Below are 20,084 nucleotides of genomic sequence, written 5' to 3' on the forward strand. Positions count from 1 at the left end.
TGCTTTCTGTTGTAGTGGTCCCTGTTGTGGTACTTTCTGTTGTGGTGGTCTCTGTGGTAGTACTTTGCGGAGTTGTGGTGCCAGTGCTTGTGCTTTCTATTGTTGTGGTCCCCGTTGTGGAGCTTTCTGTTGTTATGGTCTCTGTGGTACTACTTTGTGGAGGTGTGGTGCCAGTTGATGTACTTTCTGTTGTGGTGGTCTCTGTGGTACTACTTTGTGGAGTCGTGATGCCAGTTGTTGTACTTTCTGTTGTGGTGGTTTCTGTGGTAGTACTTTGTGGAGTTGTGGTGCCAGTTGTTGTAATTTCTGTTGTGGTGGTCTCTGTGGTAGTACTTTGTGGAGTTGTGGTGCCAGTTGTTGTATTTTCTGTTGTGGTGCTCTCTGTGATAGTACTTTCTGGAGTTGTGGTGCCAGTGGTTGTCCTGTCTGTTGTGGTGGTCTCTGCAGTGATACTTTCTGGAATTGTAGTGCCAATTGTGGTAGTTCTTTCCATTGTAGTGGTCCCCGTTGTGGTGCTTTCTGTTGTTGTAGTCTCTGTGGTAGTACCTGTGGTTGTACTTTCTTGAGTTGCGGTGCCCTCCGTTGTGGTCCTTCCTGGAGTCATGGTGCTTTCTGTTATTAAATAATAACAAAACATTCACCAAACTTTGTTTAGCACATATAATGTAGGTCTAGTGCTTAAGAAAATAAAAATAACATCTTGCCACATCAATTCACACAACTTGTCACTTAATCAATGTGAGATTTAAATCATAGTTCATAATTAAACCTAGGTTATTAACGTCTACCTTTTATCTTTCAGGCGCAGCATATTCATATATACTTCATTGATATATATGGTTTTAATAAATGATTAGATTTCTCCCAATTTCTCTTGAAACAGTTTAGAATGATACAAGAGAGACCCATTTTTGGTCTGTTTATATAAATGTAATAATCAAGTGTCAGATGATGCATTTAGGGTCTCGGATTACTAGAATTGATGCATTTCTTATGCTGGTAATTTATCACAGTTTATATACTATTTTAAATTATTTTAGCTATTTAAAAATTATATGTTAACAATTGGTCTGTAAATATTACAAAAACAACAATTAAGTTTTTTTATGTTTTTCCAGACATAAGTGTTGACTTCACAATTGTACATTTTAAAGCATTAGAGTAACTTCCTACCATCTGAAAGTTAAAAAAAACATGTAGAGTTAAGTTAATAATATAACGAATATAACGATTTTGAAAAATAATCTTTTTATTATCTCTCAGTAAACACTTCCATCTTAATGCTTTATAAATCTATATATTTGGTTATTCTATAATTTTTTTTATCAATATTACATCCAGAAGACACACTGTATTACTTTTATTATTAAATTACAAAATCGTCACACCTTGTTACAGAAGGATGATTAACAAATTGTAAAAAATTATTTAAATAATAATTATTTAAATAAAAATAACAAATAGTTATAAAAGCACCTTAAAATTGTTACTGTTTTCATTAGTAGGTTTTCCAAATAAAATAATCTCCTTACAGAGTGCATTGTTTTTATTTATATGAAGTGCTTAAATGCTAATCATTAGGATCACACTGTGACCAGGCATAAACATTTATTTTATCCACTGCAATTTAATAGATATGGATTTTATTTTTTTTAGTTTCTCTGGAGCTACTATGTATATAATTAATTTTATGAAGACTTTAAAACTATGAAGGACTTGGGTTAATTTCTCTTGTTCTCGCTGTTGTGGTGCTTTCTGCTGCTGTGGTACCGGTGGTGGTGCTGCCTGTCGTTCCTTCAGCTGTGGTGCTTTCTGTTGTTGTGGTCTCTGTGGTACTACTTTGTGGAGTTGTGGTGCCAATTGTTGTACTTTCTGTTGTGGTGGTCTCTGTGGTAGGACTTTGTGGAGTTGTGGTGCCAGTGGTTGTGCTTTCTGTTGTTGTGGTCCCCATTGTGGTGCTTTCTGTTGTTGTGGTCTCTGAGGTAGTACTTTGTAGAGTTGTGGTGCCAGTCATTGTACTTTCTGTAGATGTAAGGTCACTTGTGGTGGTTTCTGTTGCTGTGGTAGCACTTTCTGGAGTTGTGGTACCTGTGGTCATACTTTCTGTTGTGGTGGTTTCTGTTGTTGTGGTCACTGCAGTAGTACTTTTTGGAGTTGTAGTGCCAATGGTGGTACTTTCTGTTGTAGTGGTCCCCATTGTGGTGCTTTCTGTTGTGGTGGTCTCTGTGGTAGTACTTTGTGGAGTTGTGGTGCCAGTGGTTGTGCTTTCTGTTGTAGTGGTCCCTGTTGTGGTGCTTTCTGTTGCTGTGGTCTCTGTGATAGTACTTTGTGGAGTAGTGGTGCTAGTGGTTGTACTTTCTGTTGTTGTAATGTCAGTTGTGGTGCTTTCTGTTCTGGTGGTAGTACTTTCTGAAGCTGTCGAACCTGTGGTTGTGCTTTCTGTTGTGGTGGTCTCTGTGGTAGGACTTTGTGGAGTTGTGGTGCTAGTGCTTGTGCTTTCTGTTGATGTGATCCCCGTTGTGGAGCTTTCTGGTGTTATGGTCTCTGTGGTACTACTTTGTGGAGTTGTGGTGCCAGTTGTTGTACCCTCTGTTGTGTTGGTCTCTGTAGTAGTACTTTGTGGAGTTGTGGTGCCAGTGCTTGTGCTTTCTGTTGTAATGGTCCCTGTTGTGGTGCCAGTTGTTGTACCCTCTGTTGTGGTGGTCTCTGTGGTAGTACTTTGTGGAGTTGTGGTGCCAGTGCTTGTGCTTTCTGTTGTAGTGGTCCCTGTTGTGGTGCTTTCTGTTGTTGTGGTCTCTGTGGTAGTACTGTGTGGAGTTGTGTTGAGAGTAGTTGTGCTTTCTGTTGCTGTGCTTGCTGTTGTTGTGATCTCTGTAGTAGTACTTTCTGGAATTGTGGTGCCAGTTGTTGTACTTTCTGTTGTAGTGGTCTCTGTGGTAGTACTTTGTGGAGTTGTGGTGCCAGTGCTTGTGCTTTCTGTTGAAGTGGACCCTATTGTGGTACTTTCAGTTGTGGTGGTCTCTGTTGTACTACTTTGTGGAGTTGTGGTGCCAGTTGTACTTTCTGTTGTGGTGGTCTCTGTGGTACTACTTTGTGGAGTTGTGGTGCCAGTTGTTGTACCCTCTGTTGTTGTGGTCTCTGTGGTAGTACTGTGTGGAGTTGTGTTGAGAGTAGTTGTGCTTTCTGTTGCTGTGCTTGCTGTTGTTGTGATCTCTGTAGTAGTACTTTCTGGAATTGTGGTGCCAGTGCTTGTGCTTTCTGTTGTAGTGGTCCCTGTTGTGGTGCTTTCTTTTGTTGTGGTCTCTGTGATAGTACTTTGTGGAGTAGTGGTGCTAGTGGTTGTACCTTCTGTTGTTGTAATGTCAGTTGTGGTGCTTTCTGTTGTGGTGATAGTACTTTCTGGAGCTGTCAAACCTGTGGTTGTGCTTTCTGTTGTGGTGGTCTCTGTGGTACTACTTTGTGGAGTTGTGGTGCCAGTTGTTGTACTTTCTGTTGTAGTGGTCTCTGTGGTAGTACTTTGTGGAGTTGTGGTGCCAGTGCTTGTGCTTTCTGTTGAAGTGGACCCTATTGTGGTACTTTCTGTTGTGGTGGTCTCTGTTGTACTACTTTGTGGAGTTGTGGTACCAGTTGTTGTACTTTCTGTTGTGGTGGTCTCTGTGGTACTACTTTGTGGAGTTGTGGTGCCAGTTGTTGTACTTTCTGTTGTAGTGGTCTCTGTGGTAGTACTTTCTGGAATTGTGGTGCCAGTTGTTGTACTTTCTGTTGTAGTGGTCTCTGTGGTAGTACTTTGTGGAGTTGTGGTGCCAGTGCTTGTGCTTTCTGTTGAAGTGGACCCTATTGTGGTACTTTCTGTTGTTGTGGTCTCTGTGGTAGTACTGTGTGGAGTTGTGTTGAGAGTAGTTGTGCTTTCTGTTGCTGTGCTTGCTGTTGTTGTGATCTCTGTAGTAGTACTTTCTGGAATTGTGGTGCCAGTTGTTGTACTTTCTGTTGTAGTGGTCTCTGTGGTAGTACTTTGTGGAGTTGTGCTGCCAGTGCTTGTGCTTTCTGTTGAAGTGGACCCTATTGTGGTACTTCCAGTTGTGGTGGTCTCTGTTGTACTACTTTGTGGAGTTGTGGTGCCAGTTGTACTTTCTGTTGTGGTGGTCTCTGTGGTACTACTTTGTGGAGTTGTGGTGCCAGTTGTTGTACCCTCTGTTGTGGTGGTCTCTGTGGTAGTACTTTGTGGAGTTGTGGTGCCAGTGCTTGTCCTTTCTGTTGTAGTGGTCCCTGTTGTTGTGCTTTCTGTTGTTGTGGTCTCTGTGGTAGTACTTTGTGGAGTTGTGGTGCCAGTGCTTGTGCTTTCTGTTGTAGTGGTCCCTGTTGTTGTGCTTTCTGTTGTTGTGGTCTCTGTGGTAGTACTGTGTGGAGTTGTGTTGAGAGTAGTTGTGCTTTCTGTTGCTGTGCTTGCTGTTGTTGTGATCTCTGTAGTAGTACTTTGTGGAGTAGTGGTGCTAGTGGTTGTACCTTCTGTTGTTGTAATGTCAGTTGTGGTGCTTTCTGTTGTGGTGATAGTACTTTCTGGAGCTGTCAAACCTGTGGTTGTGCTTTCTGTTGTGGTGGTCTCTGTTGTACTACTTTGTGGAGTTGTGGTGCCAGTTGTTGTACTTTCTGTTGTAGTGGTCTCTGTGGTAGTACTTTGTGGAGTTGTGGTGCCAGTGCTTGTGCTTTCTGTTGAAGTGGACCCTATTGTGGTACTTTCTGTTGTGGTGGTCTCTGTTGTACTACTTTGTGGAGTTGTGGTACCAGTTGTTGTACTTTCTGTTGTGGTGGTCTCTGTGGTACTACTTTGTGGAGTTGTGGTGCCAGTTGTTGTACTTTCTGTTGTAGTGGTCTCTATGGTAGTACTTTCTGGAATTGTGGTGCCAGTTGTTGTACTTTCTGTTGTAGTGGTCTCTGTGGTAGTACTTTGTGGAGTTGTGGTGCCAGTTGTACTTTCTGTTGTGGTGGTCTCTGTGGTACTAGTTTTGTGGTCTCTGTTGTGGTGCCAGTTGTTGTACCCTCTGTTGTGGTGGTGTCTGTGGTAGTACTTTGTGGAGTTGTGGTGCCAGTGCTTGTGCTTTCTGTTGTAGTGGTCCCTGTTGTGGTGCTTTCTGTTGTTGTGGTCTCTGTGGTAGTACTGTGTGGAGTTGTGTTGAGAGTAGTTGTGCTTTCTGTTGCTGTGCTTGCTGTTGTTGTGATCTCTGTAGTAGTACTTTGTGGAGTAGTGGTGCTAGTGGTTGTACCTTCTGTTGTTGTAATGTCAGTTGTGGTGCTTTCTGTTGTGGTGATAGTACTTTCTGGAGCTGTCAAACCTGTGGTTGTGCTTTCTGTTGTGGTGGTCTCTGTGGTACTACTTTGTGGAGTTGTGGTGCCAGTTGTTGTACTTTCTGTTGTAGTGGTCTCTGTGGTAGTACTTTGTGGAGTTGTGGTGCCAGTGCTTGTGCTTTCTGTTGAAGTGGACCCTATTGTGGTACTTTCTGTTGTGGTGGTCTCTGTTGTACTACTTTGTGGAGTTGTGGTACCAGTTGTTGTACTTTCTGTTGTGGTGGTCTCTGTGGTACTACTTTGTGGAGTTGTGGTGCCAGTTGTTGTACTTTCTGTTGTAGTGGTCTCTGTGGTAGTACTTTCTGGAATTGTGGTGCCAGTTGTTGTACTTTCTGTTGTAGTGGTCTCTGTGGTAGTACTTTGTGGAGTTGTGGTGCCAGTGCTTGTGCTTTCTGTTGAAGTGGACCCTATTGTGGTACTTTCTGTTGTTGTGGTCTCTGTGGTAGTACTGTGTGGAGTTGTGTTGAGAGTAGTTGTGCTTTCTGTTGCTGTGCTTGCTGTTGTTGTGATCTCTGTAGTAGTACTTTCTGGAATTGTGGTGCCAGTTGTTGTACTTTCTGTTGTAGTGGTCTCTGTGGTAGTACTTTGTGGAGTTGTGCTGCCAGTGCTTGTGCTTTCTGTTGAAGTGGACCCTATTGTGGTACTTCCAGTTGTGGTGGTCTCTGTTGTACTACTTTGTGGAGTTGTGGTGCCAGTTGTACTTTCTGTTGTGGTGGTCTCTGTGGTACTACTTTGTGGAGTTGTGGTGCCAGTTGTTGTACCCTCTGTTGTAGTGGTCTCTGTGGTAGTACTTTGTGGAGTTGTGGTGCCAGTGCTTGTCCTTTCTGTTGTAGTGGTCCCTGTTGTTGTGCTTTCTGTTGTTGTGGTCTCTGTGGTAGTACTTTGTGGAGTTGTGGTGCCAGTGCTTGTGCTTTCTGTTGTAGTGGTCCCTGTTGTTGTGCTTTCTGTTGTTGTGGTCTCTGTGGTAGTACTGTGTGGAGTTGTGTTGAGAGTAGTTGTGCTTTCTGTTGCTGTGCTTGCTGTTGTTGTGATCTCTGTAGTAGTACTTTGTGGAGTAGTGGTGCTAGTGGTTGTACCTTCTGTTGTTGTAATGTCAGTTGTGGTGCTTTCTGTTGTGGTGATAGTACTTTCTGGAGCTGTCAAACCTGTGGTTGTGCTTTCTTTCTGTTGTGGTGGTCTCTGTTGTACTACTTTGTGGAGTTGTGGTGCCAGTTGTTGTACTTTCTGTTGTAGTGGTCTCTGTGGTAGTACTTTGTGGAGTTGTGGTGCCAGTGCTTGTGCTTTCTGTTGAAGTGGACCCTATTGTGGTACTTTCTGTTGTGGTGGTCTCTGTTGTACTACTTTGTGGAGTTGTGGTACCAGTTGTTGTACTTTCTGTTGTGGTGGTCTCTGTGGTACTACTTTGTGGAGTTGTGGTGCCAGTTGTTGTACTTTCTGTTGTAGTGGTCTCTGTGGTAGTACTTTCTGGAATTGTGGTGCCAGTTGTTGTGCTTTCTGTTGAAGTGTAGTGATCTCTGTAGTAGTACTTTCTGGAATTGTGGTGCCAGTTGTTGTACTTTCTGTTGTAGTGGTCTCTGTGGTAGTACTTTGTGGAGTTGTTGTGCCAGTGCTTGTGCTTTCTGTTGAAGTGGACCCTATTGTGGTACTTTCTGTTGTGGTGGTCTCTGTTGTACTACTTTGTGGAGTTGTGGTGCCAGTTGTACTTTCTGTTGTGGTGGTCTCTGTGGTACTACTTTGTGGAGTTATGGTGCCAGTTGTTGTACCCTCTGTTGTGGTGGTCTCTGTGGTAGTACTTTGTGGAGTTGTGGTGCCAGTGCTTGTGCTTTCTGTTGTAGTGGTCCCTGTTGTGGTGCTTTCTGTTGTTGTGGTCTCTGTGGTAGTACTGTGTGGAGTTGTGTTGAGAGTAGTTGTGCTTTCTGTTGCTGTGCTTGCTGTTGTTGTGATCTCTGTAGTAGTACTTTCTGGAATTGTGGTGCCAGTGGTTGTGCTTACTGTTGTAGTGGTCCCTGTTGTGGTGCTTTCTTTTGTTGTGGTCTCTGTGATAGTACTTTGTGGAGTAGTGGTGCTAGTGGTTGTACCTTCTGTTGTTGTAATGTCAGTTGTGGTGCTTTCTGTTGTGGTGATAGTACTTTCTGAAGCTGTCAAACCTGTGGTTGTGCTTTCTGTTGTGGTGGTCTCTGTGGTACTATTTTGTGGAGTTGTGGTGCCAGTTGTTGTACTTTCTGTTGTAGTGGTCTCTGTGGTAGTACTTTGTGGAGTTGTGGTGCCAGTGCTTGTGCTTTCTGTTGAAGTGGGCCCTATTGTGGTACTTTCTGTTGTGGTGGTCTCTGTTGTACTACTTTGTGGAGTTGTGGTACCAGTTGTTGTACTTTCTGTTGTGGTGGTCTCTGTGGTACTACTTTGTGGAGTTGTGGTGCCAGTTGTTGTACTTTCTGTTGTAGTGGTCTCTGTGGTAGTACTTTGTGGAGTTGTGGTGCCAGTGCTTGTGCTTTCTGTTGTAGTGGTGCCTGTTGTGGTGCTTTCTGTTGTTGTGGTCTCTGTGGTAGTACTGTGTGGAGTTGTGTTGAGAGTAGTTGTGCTTTCTGTTGCTGTGCTTTCTGTTGTGGTGGTCTCTGTGGAAGTACTTTGTGGAGTTGTGGTGCCAGTGCTTGTGCTTTCTGTTGAAGTGGACCCTATTGTGGTACTTTCTGTTGTGGTGGTCTCTGTGGTACTACTTTGTGGAGTTGTGGTGCCAGTTGTTGTACTTTCTGTTGTAGTGGTCTCTGTGTTAGTACTTTGTGGAGTTGTGGTGCCAGTGCTTGTGCTTTCTGTTGTAGTGGTCCCTGTTGTGGTGCTTTCTGTTGTTGTGGTCTCTGTGGTAGTACTGTGTGGAGTTGTGTTTAGAGTAGTTGTGCTTTCTGTTGCTGTGCTTTCTGTTGTGGTGGTCTCTGTGGTAGTACTTTGTGGAGTTGTGGTGCCAGTGCTTGTGCTTTCTGTTGAAGTGGTCCCTATTGTGGTATTTTCTGTTGTGGTGGTCTCTGTGGTACTACTTTGTGGAGTTGTGGTGCCAGTTGTTGTACTTTCTGTTGTAGTGGTCTCTGTGGTAGTACTTTGTAGAGTGCCGGTGCCAGTGCTTGTGCTTTCTGTTGTAGTGGTCCCTGTTGTGGTGCTTTCTGTTGTTTTGGACTCTGTGGTAGTACTGTGTGGAGTTGTTTTGAGAGTAGTTGTGCTTTCTGTTGCTGTGCTTTCTGTTGTGGTGGTTTCTGTGGTAGTACTTTGTGGAGTTGTGTTGCCAGTGCTTGTGCTTTCTGTTGTAGTGGTCCCTGTTGAGGTTCTTTCTGTTGTGGTGGTCTCTGTGGTAGTGCTTTGTGGAGTTGTGGTGCCAGTGCTTGTGCTTTCTGTTGTAGTGGTCCCTATTGTGGTACTTTCTTTTGTGGTGGTCTCTGTGGTAGTACTTTGTGGAGTTGTGGTGCCAGTGCTTGTGCTTTCTGTTGTAGTGGTCCCTGTTGTGGTGCTTTCTGTTGTTGTGGTCTCTGTGATAGTACTTTGTGGAGTAGTGGTGCTAGTGGTTGTACTTTCTGTTGTTGTTATGTCACTTGTGGTGCTTTCTGTTCTGGTGGTAGTACTTTCTGGAGCTGTCGAACCTGTGGTTGTGCTTTCTGTTGTGGTGGTCTCTGTGATAGTACTTTGTGGAGTTGTGGTGCCAGTGCTTGTGCTTTCTGTTGTAGTGGTCCCTGTCGTGGTGCTTTCTGTTGTTGTGGTCTCTTTGGAAGTACTGTGTGGAGTTGTGTTGAAAGTAGTTGTGCTTTCTGTTGCCGTGCTTGCTGTTGTTGTGATCTCTGTAGTAGTACTTTCTGGAAATAATGTTCCAGTGCTTGTGCTTTCTGTTGTAGTGGTCCCTGTTGTGGTGCTTTCTGTTATTGTGGTCCCTGTGATAGTACTTTGTGGAGCAGTGGTGCTAGTGGTTGTGCTTTCTGTTGTAGTGGTCCCTTTTGTGGTACTTTGTGGAGTTGTGGTGCCAGTGCTTGTGCTTTCTGTTGTAGTGGCCCCTGTTGTGGTACCTTCTGTTGTAGTGGTCTCTGTGGTACTACTTTGTGGAGTTATGGTGCCAGTTGTTGTACTTTCTGTTGTGGTGGTCTCTGTGGTACTACTTTGTGGAGTTGTGGTGCCAGTTGTTGTACTTTCTGTTTTGGTGGTCTCTGTGGTAGTACTTTCTGGAATTGTGGTGCCAGTGCTTGTGCTTTCTGTTGTAGCTGTCCCTGTTGAGGTGCTTTCTGTTGTTGTGGTCTCTGTGATAGTACTTTGTGGAGTAGCGGTGCTAGTGGTTGTACTTTCTGTTGTTGTATTGTCAGTTGTGGTGCTTTCTGTTCTTGTGGTAGTACTTGCTGGAGCTGTTGAACCTGTGGTTGTGCTTTCTGTTGTGGTGGTCTCTGTGGTACTGCTTTGTGGAGTTGTGGTGCCAGTGCTTGTGCTTTCTGTTGTAGTGGTCCCTGTTGTGGTACTTTCTTTTGTGGTGTTCTCTGTGGTAGCAATTTGTGGAGTTGTGGTGCCAGTGCTTGTGCTTTCTGTTGTAGTGGTCCCTATTGTGGTGCTTTCTGTTGTTGTAGTCTCTGTGATAGTACTTTGTGGACTAGTAGTGCTAGTGGTTGTACTTTCTGTTGTTGTAATGTCAGTTGTGGTGCTTTCTGTTCTGGTGGTAGTACTTTCTGGAACTGTCCAGCCTGTGGTTGTGCTTTCTGTTGTGGAGGTCTCTGCTGTAATACTTTTTGGAGTTGTAGTGCCAGTGGTTGTACCTTCTGTTGTAGTGGTCCTCGTTGTAGTGCTTTCTGTTGTTGTGTTCTCTGTGGTAGTTCTTTGTGGAGTTGTGGTGCCAGTGGTTGTACTTTCTGTTGTTGTAATGTCACTTAACGTGTTTTCTGTTATGGTCGTAGTACTTTGTGGAGTTGTAGTAACTGTAGTTGTACTTTTTGGTATGGTGGTTTCTGTTGTTGTGGTCTCTGCGGTAGTACTTTGTGGAGTTGTGGTGCCAGTGATTGAACTTTCTATTGTGGTGATCTGTGTGTCAGTGTTTACTGGAATTGTGGTGGCAGTGGTTGTGCTTTCTGTTGTTGTAATGTCAGTTGTGGTGCTTTCTGTTCTGTTGGTAGTACTTTCTGGAGCTGTCAAACCTTTGGTTGTGCTTTCTGTTGTGGTGGTCTCTGTGGTGGTACTTTGTGGAGTAGTGGTGCCAGTGCTTGTGCTTTCTGTTGTAGTGGTCCCTGTTATGATACTTTCTGTTGTGGTGGTCTCTGTTGTACTACTTTGTGGCGTTGTGGTGCCAGTAGTTGTACTTTCTGTTGTGGTGGTCTCTGTGGTAGTACTTTGTGGAGTTGTGGTGCCAGTTGTTGTACTTTCTGTTGTGGTGGTCTCTGTGGTAGTACTTTCTGGAATTGTGGTGCCAGTGGTTGTGCTTTCTGTTGTAGTGGTCCCTGTTGTGGTGCTGTCTGTTGTTGTGGTCTCTGTCATAGTACTTTGTGGAGTAGTGGTGCTAGTGGTTGTACTTTCTGTTGTTGTAATGTCAGTTATGGTGCTTTCTGTTCTGGTGGTAGTACTTTCTGGAGCTGTCGAACCTGTGGTTGTGCTTTCTGTTGTGGTGGTCCCTGTTGTGGTACTTTCTGTTGTGGTGGTCTCTGTGGTACTACTTTGTGGAGTAGTGGTGCCAGTGGTTGTACTTTCTTTTGTTGTAAAATCAGTTGTGGTGCTTTCTATTCTTGTGGTAGTACTTTCTGGAGCTGTCGAACCTGTGGTTGTGTTTTCTGTTGTGGTGGTCTCTGTGGTAGTACTTTGTGGAGTTGTGGTGCCAGTGCTTGTGCTTTCTGTTGTAGTGGTCCCTATTGTGGTACTTTCTGTTGTGGTGGTCTTTGTGGTAGTACTTTGTGGAGTTGTGGTGCCAGTTGTTGTAATTTCTGTTGTGCTGGTCTCTGTGGTACTACTTTGGGGAGTTGTGGTGCCAGTGCTTGTGCTTTCTGTTGTAGTGGTCCCTGTTGTGGTGCTTTCTGTTGTTGTGGTCTCTGTGATAATACTTTCTGGAGTTGTAGTGCCAGTGGTTGTACCTTCTGTTGTAGTGGTCCCCGTTGTGGTGCTTTCTGTTGGTGTGTTCTCTGTGGTAGTTCTTTCTGGAGTTGTGGTACCTGTGGTTGTACTTTCTCTTGTTGTAATGTCAGTTGTGGAGCTTTCTGTTCTGATGGTAGTAATTTCTGGAGTTGTGGTACCTGTGGTTGTAATTATTGTTGTGGTTTCTTTTGTACTTTGTGGAGTTGTGGTGCCAGTGCTTGTGCTTTCTGTTGTAGTGGTCCCTGTTATGATACTTTCTGTTGTGGTGGTCTCTGTAGTACTACTTTGTGGAGTTGTGGTGCCAGTAGTTGTACTTTCTGTTGTGGTGGTCTCTGTGGTAGTACTTTGTGGAGTTGTGGTGCCAGTTGTTGTACTTTTTGTTGTGGTGGTCTCTGTGGTAGTACTTTCTGGAATTGTGGTGCCAGTGGTTGTGCTTTCTGTTGTTGTAATGTCAGTTGTGGTGCTTTCTGTTCTGTTGGTAGTACTTTCTGGAGCTGTCAAACCTTTGGTTGTGCTTTCTGTTGTGGTGGTCTCTGTGGTGGTACTTTGTGGAGTAGTGGTGCCAGTGCTTGTGCTTTCTGTTGTAGTGGTCCCTGTTATGATACTTTCTGTTGTGGTGGTCTCTGTTGTACTACTTTGTGGCGTTGTGGTGCCAGTAGTTGTACTTTCTGTTGTGGTGGTCTCTGTGGTAGTACTTTGTGGAGTTGTGGTGCCAGTTGTTGTACTTTCTGTTGTGGTGGTCTCTGTGGTAGTACTTTCTGGAATTGTGGTGCCAGTGGTTGTGCTTTCTGTTGTAGTGGTCCCTGTTGTGGTGCTGTCTGTTGTTGTGGTCTCTGTCATAGTACTTTGTGGAGTAGTGGTGCTAGTGGTTGTACTTTCTGTTGTTGTAATGTCAGTTATGGTGCTTTCTGTTCTGGTGGTAGTACTTTCTGGAGCTGTCGAACCTGTGGTTGTGCTTTCTGTTGTGGTGGTCCCTGTTGTGGTACTTTCTGTTGTGTTGGTCTCTGTGGTACTACTTTGTGGAGTAGTGGTGCCAGTGGTTCTACTTTCTTTTGTTGTAAAATCAGTTGTGGTGCTTTCTATTCTTGTGGTAGTACTTTCTGGAGCTGTCGAACCTGTGGTTGTGTTTTCTGTTGTGGTGGTCTCTGTGGTAGTACTTTGTGGAGTTGTGGTGCCAGTGCTTGTGCTTTCTGTTGTAGTGGTCCCTGTTGTGGTACTTTCTGTTGTGGTGGTCTTTGTGGTAGTACTTTGTGGAGTTGTGGTGCCAGTTGTTGTAATTTCTGTTGTGCTGGTCTCTGTGGTACTACTTTGGGGAGTTGTGGTGCCAGTGCTTGTGCTTTCTGTTGTAGTGGTCCCTGTTGTGGTGCTTTCTGTTGTTGTGGTCTCTGTGATAATACTTTCTGGAGTTGTAGTGCCAGTGGTTGTACCTTCTGTTGTAGTGGTCCCCGTTGTGGTGCTTTCTGTTGGTGTGTTCTCTGTGGTAGTTCTTTCTGGAGTTGTGGTACCTGTGGTTGTACTTTCTGTTGTTGTAATGTCAGTTGTGGAGCTTTCTGTTCTGGTGGTAGTAATTTCTGGAGTTGTGGTACCTGTGGTTGTAATTATTGTTGTGGTTTCTTTTGTACTTTGTGGAGTTGTGGTGCCAGTGCTTGTGCTTTCTGTTGTAGTGGTCCCTGTTATGATACTTTCTGTTGTGGTGGTCTCTGTAGTACTACTTTGTGGAGTTGTGGTGCCAGTAGTTGTACTTTCTGTTGTGGTGGTCTCTGTGGTAGTACTTTGTGGAGTTGTGGTGCCAGTTGTTGTACTTTTTGTTGTGGTGGTCTCTGTGGTAGTACTTTCTGGAATTGTGGTGCCAGTGGTTGTGCTTTCTGTTGTAGTGGTCCCTGTTGTGGTGCTTTCTGTTGTTGTGGTCTCTGTCATAGTACTTTGTGGAGTAGTGGTGCTAGTGGTTGTACTTTCTGTTGTTGTAATGTCAGTTATGGTGCTTTCTGTTCTAGTGGTAGTACTTTCTGGAGCTGTCGAACCTGTGGTTGTGCTTTCTATTGTGGTGGTCCCTGTTGTGGTACTTTCTGTTGTGGTGGTCTCTGTGGTACTACTTTGTGGAGTAGTGGTGCCAGTAGTTGTACTTTCTTTTGTTGTAAAATCAATTGTGGTGCTTTCTGTTCTTGTGGTAGTACTTTCTGGAGCTGTCGAACCTGTGGTTGTGTTTTCTGTTGTGGTGGTCTCTGTGGTAGTACTTTGTGGAGTTGTGGTGCCAGTTGTTGTAATTTCTGTTGTGCTGGTCTCTGTGGTAGTACTTTGTGGAGTTGTGGTGCCAGTGCTTGTGCTTTCTGTTGTAGTGGTCCCTGTTGTGGTGCTTTCTGTTGTTGTGGTCTCTGTGATAGTACTTTGTGGAGTAGTGGTGCTAGTGGTTGTACTTTCTGTTGTTGTAATGTCAGTTTTGGTGCTTTCTGTTTTGGTAGTAGTACTTTCTGGAGTTGTTGCACTTGTCATTGTATTTGTTGGTATGGTGGTTTCTATTGTTGTGGTATCTGTGGTAGTACTTTGTAGAGTTGTGGTGCCAGTGATTGAACTTTCTATTGTTGTCTCTGGTGTAGTACTTTCTGGAGTTGTGGTGCCAGTGGTTGTACTTTCCGCTGTTGTAATGTCAGTTGTGCTGCTTTCTGTTCTGGTGGTAGTACTTTCTGGAGTTGTGGTACCTGTGGTTATACTTTTTGTTGTGGTTTCTGTTGTTGTTGTCTCTGGGGTAGTACTTTCTGAAGTTGTGGTGCCAATGGTTGTACTTTCTGTTGTTGTAATTTCAGTTGTGGTGTTTTCTGTTCTGGTGGTAGTACTTTCTGGAGTTGTGGTACCTGTGGTTATACTTTTTGTTGTGGTTTCTGTTGTTGTTGTCTCTGGGGTAGTACTTTCTGAAGTTGTGGTGCCAGTGGTTGTACTTTCAATTGTTTTAATGTCAGTTGTGGTGCTTTCTGTTTTGGTGGTAGTACTTTCTGGAGTGGTACCTGTGGTTGTACTTTTTGTTATGGTGGTTTCTGTTGTTGGGGTCTCTGGGGTAGTACTCTGTAGAGTTGTGGTGCCAGTGGTTGTACTTTCTGTTGTGGTGGTCTCTGTGGTAGTGCTTTCTGTTGTTGTTGTCTCTGTGGTAGTGCTTACTGGAATTGTGGTGCCAGTGGCTGTACTTTTTGTTGTGATGGTTTCTGTTGTTGTTGTCCCTGCGGTAGTACTTTCTGGAGTTGTAGTGCCAGTGATTGTACTTTCTATTGTAGTCGTCCCCATTGTGCTGCTTTCAGTTGTTGTGGCCTCTGTGGTAGTACTTTCTGGAGTTGTGGTGCTAGTGGTTGTACTTTTTGTTGTTGTAATGTCAGGTGTGGTGCTTTCTGTTCTGGTGGTAGTACTTTCTGGAGTTGTGATACCTGTAGTTGCACTGTTTGTTATGGTGGTTTCTGTTGTTGTGGTCTCTGCGGTATTAATTTGTGGATTTGTGTTACCAGGGTTTGTGCTCACTGGATTTGTGGTGCCATTGGTTGTACTTTCTGTTGTAGTGTCAGTTGTGCTGCTTTCTGTTCTAGATGTAGTACTTTCTGGAGTTATGGTGGCTGTGGTATTACTTTCTATTGTTGTGATCTCGGTTGTTGTGCTTTCTGGTGTTGTGGTACCTGTGGTAGTGCTTTCTGTTGTTGTGGTCTGTGTGGTAGAATTTTCTGTCAAGGTAGGACCTTCTGTTGTTGTGATATCTGTTGTGGTTGTACTTACTTTTGTTGCAATCTTGGTTGTCATCACCGGGGTGGTACCTTCTGTTGTTATCTTTTTTGTTGTACTTTCTGAAGTGATGGTGCCAGTAGTACTTTCTAACACTGTTGTGCTTTCTAAAGTAGAACCAGCGATGGTGCTTTCTGTTTTTATGGTGTCTGTTTTGGTGCCAGTGCTTGTACTTTCTATTGTTGTGGGCTCGGCTGTTGTGCTTCCCGGTGTTGTGGTATATTTAGTGGTCTTTTCTGTAGTTGTGGTTTCAATTGTTGTACTTTCAAAAGTTGTAATATCAGGGGTACTTTCTGTTTTAGTGCTTTCTGTTGTTGTACTTTCTAAATTGGTGGTGCCAATAGTAGTACTAGTGGTTGTATTTTCTAACACTGATATGTTTTCTGGAGTTGTAAAACCAGTGGTGGTGCTTTTTGTTGTCATGTTGTCTGTTGTGGTGTCTGTGGTAGTACTTAGAATTTTTGTGGTCTCAACTGTTGTGCTTACAGGCGTTGTAGTACCTGTGGTGGTGCTTTCTGTAGTTGTGGTTTCCTTTTTTGTACTTCCTGAAGTTGTAATACCAGGTGTGATATTTTCTGTTTTTGTGCTTTCTAAAGTGGTGGTTTCAGTGGTTTTACTGCCCTTCATTGTGGTGTCTTCTGTTGTTGTGATTTCAGTTGCGGTAGTACTTTTTATTGTTGTAGTCTCTGTTGTGTTCCTAGGTGTAGTAGTTTCTGTTGTTGCGGTCTCTGTTTTTTTCTGTTGTGGAGTAGTGGTGCCAGTGGTTGTACTTTGTAACAGTGTGGTGCTTTCTGGGGTTGCAGAATCAGTTGTGGTGCTTTCTGTTTTAATTATATCCGTTGTAGTGCTTTCTGGCATTGTGGTGCCAGTGGTTGTACTTTCGAAAACTGTTGTGCTTTCTGGAGTTGCAGAACCAGTGGTGATGCTTTCTGTTGTCATGGTCTCTGATAGAATGCCTGTGGTGATGCTTTCTGTTGTTGGGGTCCTAGTTGTTGCGCTTTCTGAAGTAGTGGTGTCATTGATTGCACTTTCTGTTATTGCGGTACGTTTAGGAGTTGTGGAACCAGTTTTTGTATTTATGGTAGTACTTTTTGCATTACCAGTGACCATGATTGTTGTTTCTATTAATGTGGTTTTTATGTTTAAGGGTGTTTCTATCAAGATAGTAGTGTAGGAAATGCTGTTGTTCCCAGTATCTGAAAAAAATAAAATAAAATAAAATAAAATACATACATACATACATTATCACCAACTACAAATTTTAAGACAGTTACTTCTATCTTTTGCTGTGTTAGTAGGAAATATGAGTTTACAAGTAGTCTGACAACACTCAGAGCTCCACAAAGAGATTTAGCTGACACAGAGTTAATTAGGTTTAGACACCTGTGTCAAAAAACGCAGTTCAATGAGAATGCTGTCAAAATAATTTCATAAATAGATTTAATTACATTCTGTTGATTAAATTAAACATTTAGTGTAAGCATCATTTGCAACTCAGCACTGTACTTTACCAGTTAAGGTGATTGTTGTACTGGCTGTTGACGTTTCCATTGGTGTGGCAGTAGAATAGGTAGCATTTATGCTTGCTACAGCTGAAAAACATTGAGCAATTTTATGTCAACAACAATCTAATTATGACTTAGGTAAACAAATGGGGGGTGGTATTTATGTACTTACCTGCACAGTATGCCAAAGAGCAGAAATTGGGTTTCACAAACTCGTAAACAAAATAATTGCCTGGACAGGCTTTGACTTGAATAGGATTGGAGTTGAAATAGCAGCAATTATTGTCCCAGTGACCACAGACATCTCGAGTCACCACTCCATCCTCAACTGTTGGATGTCCTCCATTCAGCCAGAGTGGAGCATGAGTACCACAGCTATACTCTTCAACACATGTGTCTGGCATCTGAACGCTGTGATTCTGAATGTAGAGACGGTACCAGCCATTCCAGCTAACTTCACAGTCACACATCAATTCAGAGGTATATTGATTGTTGGTGGCTCTCCAAGGATCATCTAGCACATTGTAGTTGTTGCAGGGGTCAACAGGAGGAACCGCTAATAAGGAAAAAATTAAATAATGTTTTTGCAAAAGTAGGTTTTGTTATGTAATTTTATTGTTGGATAGCTGTAGTATGAAATAATTTGTTTTAAAGTTTAAATCAGTATTTAAGTCTGAGAATCTCTTTTCACTTGTGTTAAAGGGTTACTCCACCCTAAAATGAAAATTTTGTCATAACACAAAGAGACACAGATATATAAATAACAAAAAGTAGAATAAAAAGTATTCCCGTTGCTTCATAATGTTCCGATTTTTCGTACTTTACTGAACCATGACAGTGTAACTTTCTAGGCAGTCAAAGTGAAAGTCACAAGCCTCCTGGTTTTCATCTTAAATTGATGGAAAAAGTTTTGGAGTAGACTGACTTTTTAAGATCATGCCTGAATTCTACTGCAAGATTAATGTAAGATTTAACATCTAACTTTTTTTTTCCATTTCTGTGTAGTTCTGTTTTTTTGTTTGTTTTGTTTTGTTTTTCACTTATGATTCCTTGTCTTTTAAATTAGTTTTAGCAAAGTTTTCGTTTTTTTTCTCCATTGTGTAAGTTGTGCCAAAATACCAGCTAGAGTGTACTACACAGATGTTCTGTAAAACATGCTATTTATGTGACTGAAATTAATCAGTGAAAGTTTAGTTTAGATTTTTGTAGAGATCTGTTTTCACTTTAATGGGATAGTTAACCCAAAATTGTGTCATTAATTACTCATCACCCTCATATGATTAGAAACCCTTAAGATCTTTGTTCAATATTTGGAAAAATATTTAACATAATTTTGATGAAATCCAAGTGTTTTATGATCCTTGCATAGATAGCATTTAAATAGATTTCCTAGTAAGAACATAGTTAAACAGACATCAGTGATTCAACTGTAATTTTAAAAAGCTATGAGAATTAATTTTGCGTTTAAAGGAAAAAAACGACTTAAAAATACATAGCTCCTTATAATTTCAGTTGAAACACTGGTGTCACATGGGATAATTTAATGATGTCCTTACTTTCTGTGTCTTGACCGTGGTAATAACCTTGCTGTCTATGGAGAATCAGAGAGATCTAGGAGTTTATCATTTGTGTGCTGATTATGAACAGAATGTTTGGAACAACACGAGGGTGAGTAATTAATGACACAGTTTTCTTTTTTGAGTGAACTATCCTTTTTAGGTTGATGATACATGGGGCAAGTTTTTGAGCAATGTTACCGGGCAACTTGGGCAGTGTTGCCATCAACGGCAACCATGTGAGACACAGGGCCTACAGCTGATCTAATGATCCACATAGAGATTTGTTGCCCATCTTTCAGATGAGACGTTAAACCAAGGTCCTGACTTTCTGTGGTCATTAAAAATCCCATGACATACAGTACATCGTTAAGATTAGGGGTGTAACCCCGGTCTCCTGGCCCAATTCCCTCCACTGGCCCTTGCCCTCCCAATAATCCCTCTTCACTTGATTGGCTCTATCTCTCTCTTTCCTCTTCACCTGTAGCTGGTGTGTGGTAAGCGACTGTCGCGGTTATCCTGTGGCTGCTGCGCTACGCACTAGTGGTGGTTGCGGAGATGAATTCATTTATTTATTCTCAATGGGAAAACACCCAAGCAACATTGCTCAAAAAGTGCCTCATTTATTCAGAACCCCCTGTTAAAGTAAAACCAACAGCAATATATAGTCTAGCTTTATGGTCAGCAACAATGCAAAAGCAACAGCAACATGTGCTTTTAAAAATGTTCAGACCTTTTCAAAGCATTGGCGTTTGAAAGGCTATAAATAATTAAATTAATTTCCTTTTTGTGCTTGTAAATCATGGAAAATATTGCAGCATGCAAGCATCTCATAGACACAAATCTGAATCAACTGCACATTTCACACAATTATTCATAGAAAATCACAAAATTAATCGAATTTGCTCATGCTAAACAGTAGCCCTCTAGATTGTAAAACATTACATTACCAGTCGTAATTGTATATATGGAGCTGATGTTTGTTGCATCTATAAAATGAGAGAGGGAGAAAGAGATTAAAGTCAAATCAACAAAACAAATAATAAATAAATATATATAATAGTAATATTTACCTGCGCAATATGCTAAATAGCAGAAAGCTGGTTTCACAAACTCGTAGACATAATAATCTTGACATGCTTTAACTTTAATGGGATTGGACAGAAAAGAGCAGCAGTCATTGTCATAGTGACCGCAGACATCTCGAGTGACCACTCCATCCTCAACTGTTGGATGTCCTCCTCTCAGCCAGAGTGGAGCATGAGTACCACAGCTCTCCTGATCAACACATGTGTCTGGCATCTGAACGCTCTGATTCTGAATGTAGAGACGGTACCAGCCGTTCCAGCTGATCTCACAGTCACACATTACTTGAGAGGAATATTGATTATTAGTGGCTCTTCGGGGATCATCCAGCACGTTGTAGTTGTAGCAGGGGTCATCTGTTATAAAACATCAAAATTTACTGTTTAAAAATGAGATTCGTTTTAGTGCGAATTTCATTAAAAAATATTATCCTTGAACTTATTGAAGTTGCTACAAGGTTGTAGCTGAGGCTGTCAATTATGACAGAATAGATTTTTACGGTGGCAGGATGCACACACCTACAGCATGCGCCTTTTTTAAGGTTAAATTCCATGACGTACTAGTACATTCCATTAGTTACATACACTATTGTGACATGCTCAAAAAAACGAAAAAAAAATACATTTGCGTGAAATTTCAACAAACTTAACAGTTTGTTAAGAAACACTATCTAACTGGGAATACTAGAGACTTTCATACCATGAAATCACAGAAAACATTTACATTTTCCTTAATTATTGTCATTTTGATTGCATTTATAGTTTTT

General features: G+C 42.4%; 3 protein-coding genes across 3 annotated transcripts in view; all 3 read right to left on the reverse strand.

Moving 5' to 3' along the window:
* Window positions 1-811, reverse strand: part of LOC122333471 (integumentary mucin C.1-like) — an 80,525-nt gene extending 79,714 nt beyond the window's left edge. The window contains exons 1-3 of the mRNA XM_043231104.1: window positions 789-811; window positions 454-612; window positions 34-260 (exon numbers count right to left, since the gene is read on the reverse strand). Of these exons, the coding sequence (XP_043087039.1) occupies window positions 34-260; window positions 454-612; window positions 789-811 (409 nt within the window). The remainder of the gene's footprint in view (window positions 1-33; window positions 261-453; window positions 613-788) is intronic.
* Window positions 812-1,530: 719 nt separating this feature from the next.
* Window positions 1,531-3,514, reverse strand: LOC122333522 (mucin-22-like; the record flags this gene model as incomplete). Its single annotated transcript, XM_043231188.1, has 1 exon — window positions 1,531-3,514. A coding segment is annotated over one exon (1,809 nt), but the record flags the coding sequence as incomplete, so codon positions are not given.
* An 88-nt stretch (window positions 3,515-3,602) lies between these two features.
* On the reverse strand, window positions 3,603-19,600 carry LOC122333472 (mucin-22). The gene is made up of 16 exons (XM_043231105.1): window positions 19,306-19,600; window positions 18,434-18,563; window positions 18,233-18,267; window positions 16,849-17,232; window positions 16,683-16,763; window positions 14,826-16,202; window positions 14,415-14,472; window positions 13,261-14,347; window positions 12,342-12,427; window positions 10,491-11,002; window positions 10,116-10,174; window positions 9,099-9,492; window positions 7,780-8,240; window positions 5,643-6,507; window positions 3,757-4,587; window positions 3,603-3,652 (listed from the first exon to the last, which is right to left on the reverse strand). Exons 1-16 carry the CDS (start codon window positions 19,598-19,600, stop codon window positions 3,603-3,605), a joined length of 6,705 nt encoding a protein of 2,234 aa, XP_043087040.1.
* Window positions 19,601-20,084: the final 484 nt, after the last annotated feature.

This window comes from Puntigrus tetrazona, unplaced genomic scaffold (assembly GCF_018831695.1).
Source record: "Puntigrus tetrazona isolate hp1 unplaced genomic scaffold, ASM1883169v1 S000000283, whole genome shotgun sequence".
Lineage (NCBI taxonomy): Eukaryota > Metazoa > Chordata > Actinopteri > Cypriniformes > Cyprinidae > Puntigrus > Puntigrus tetrazona.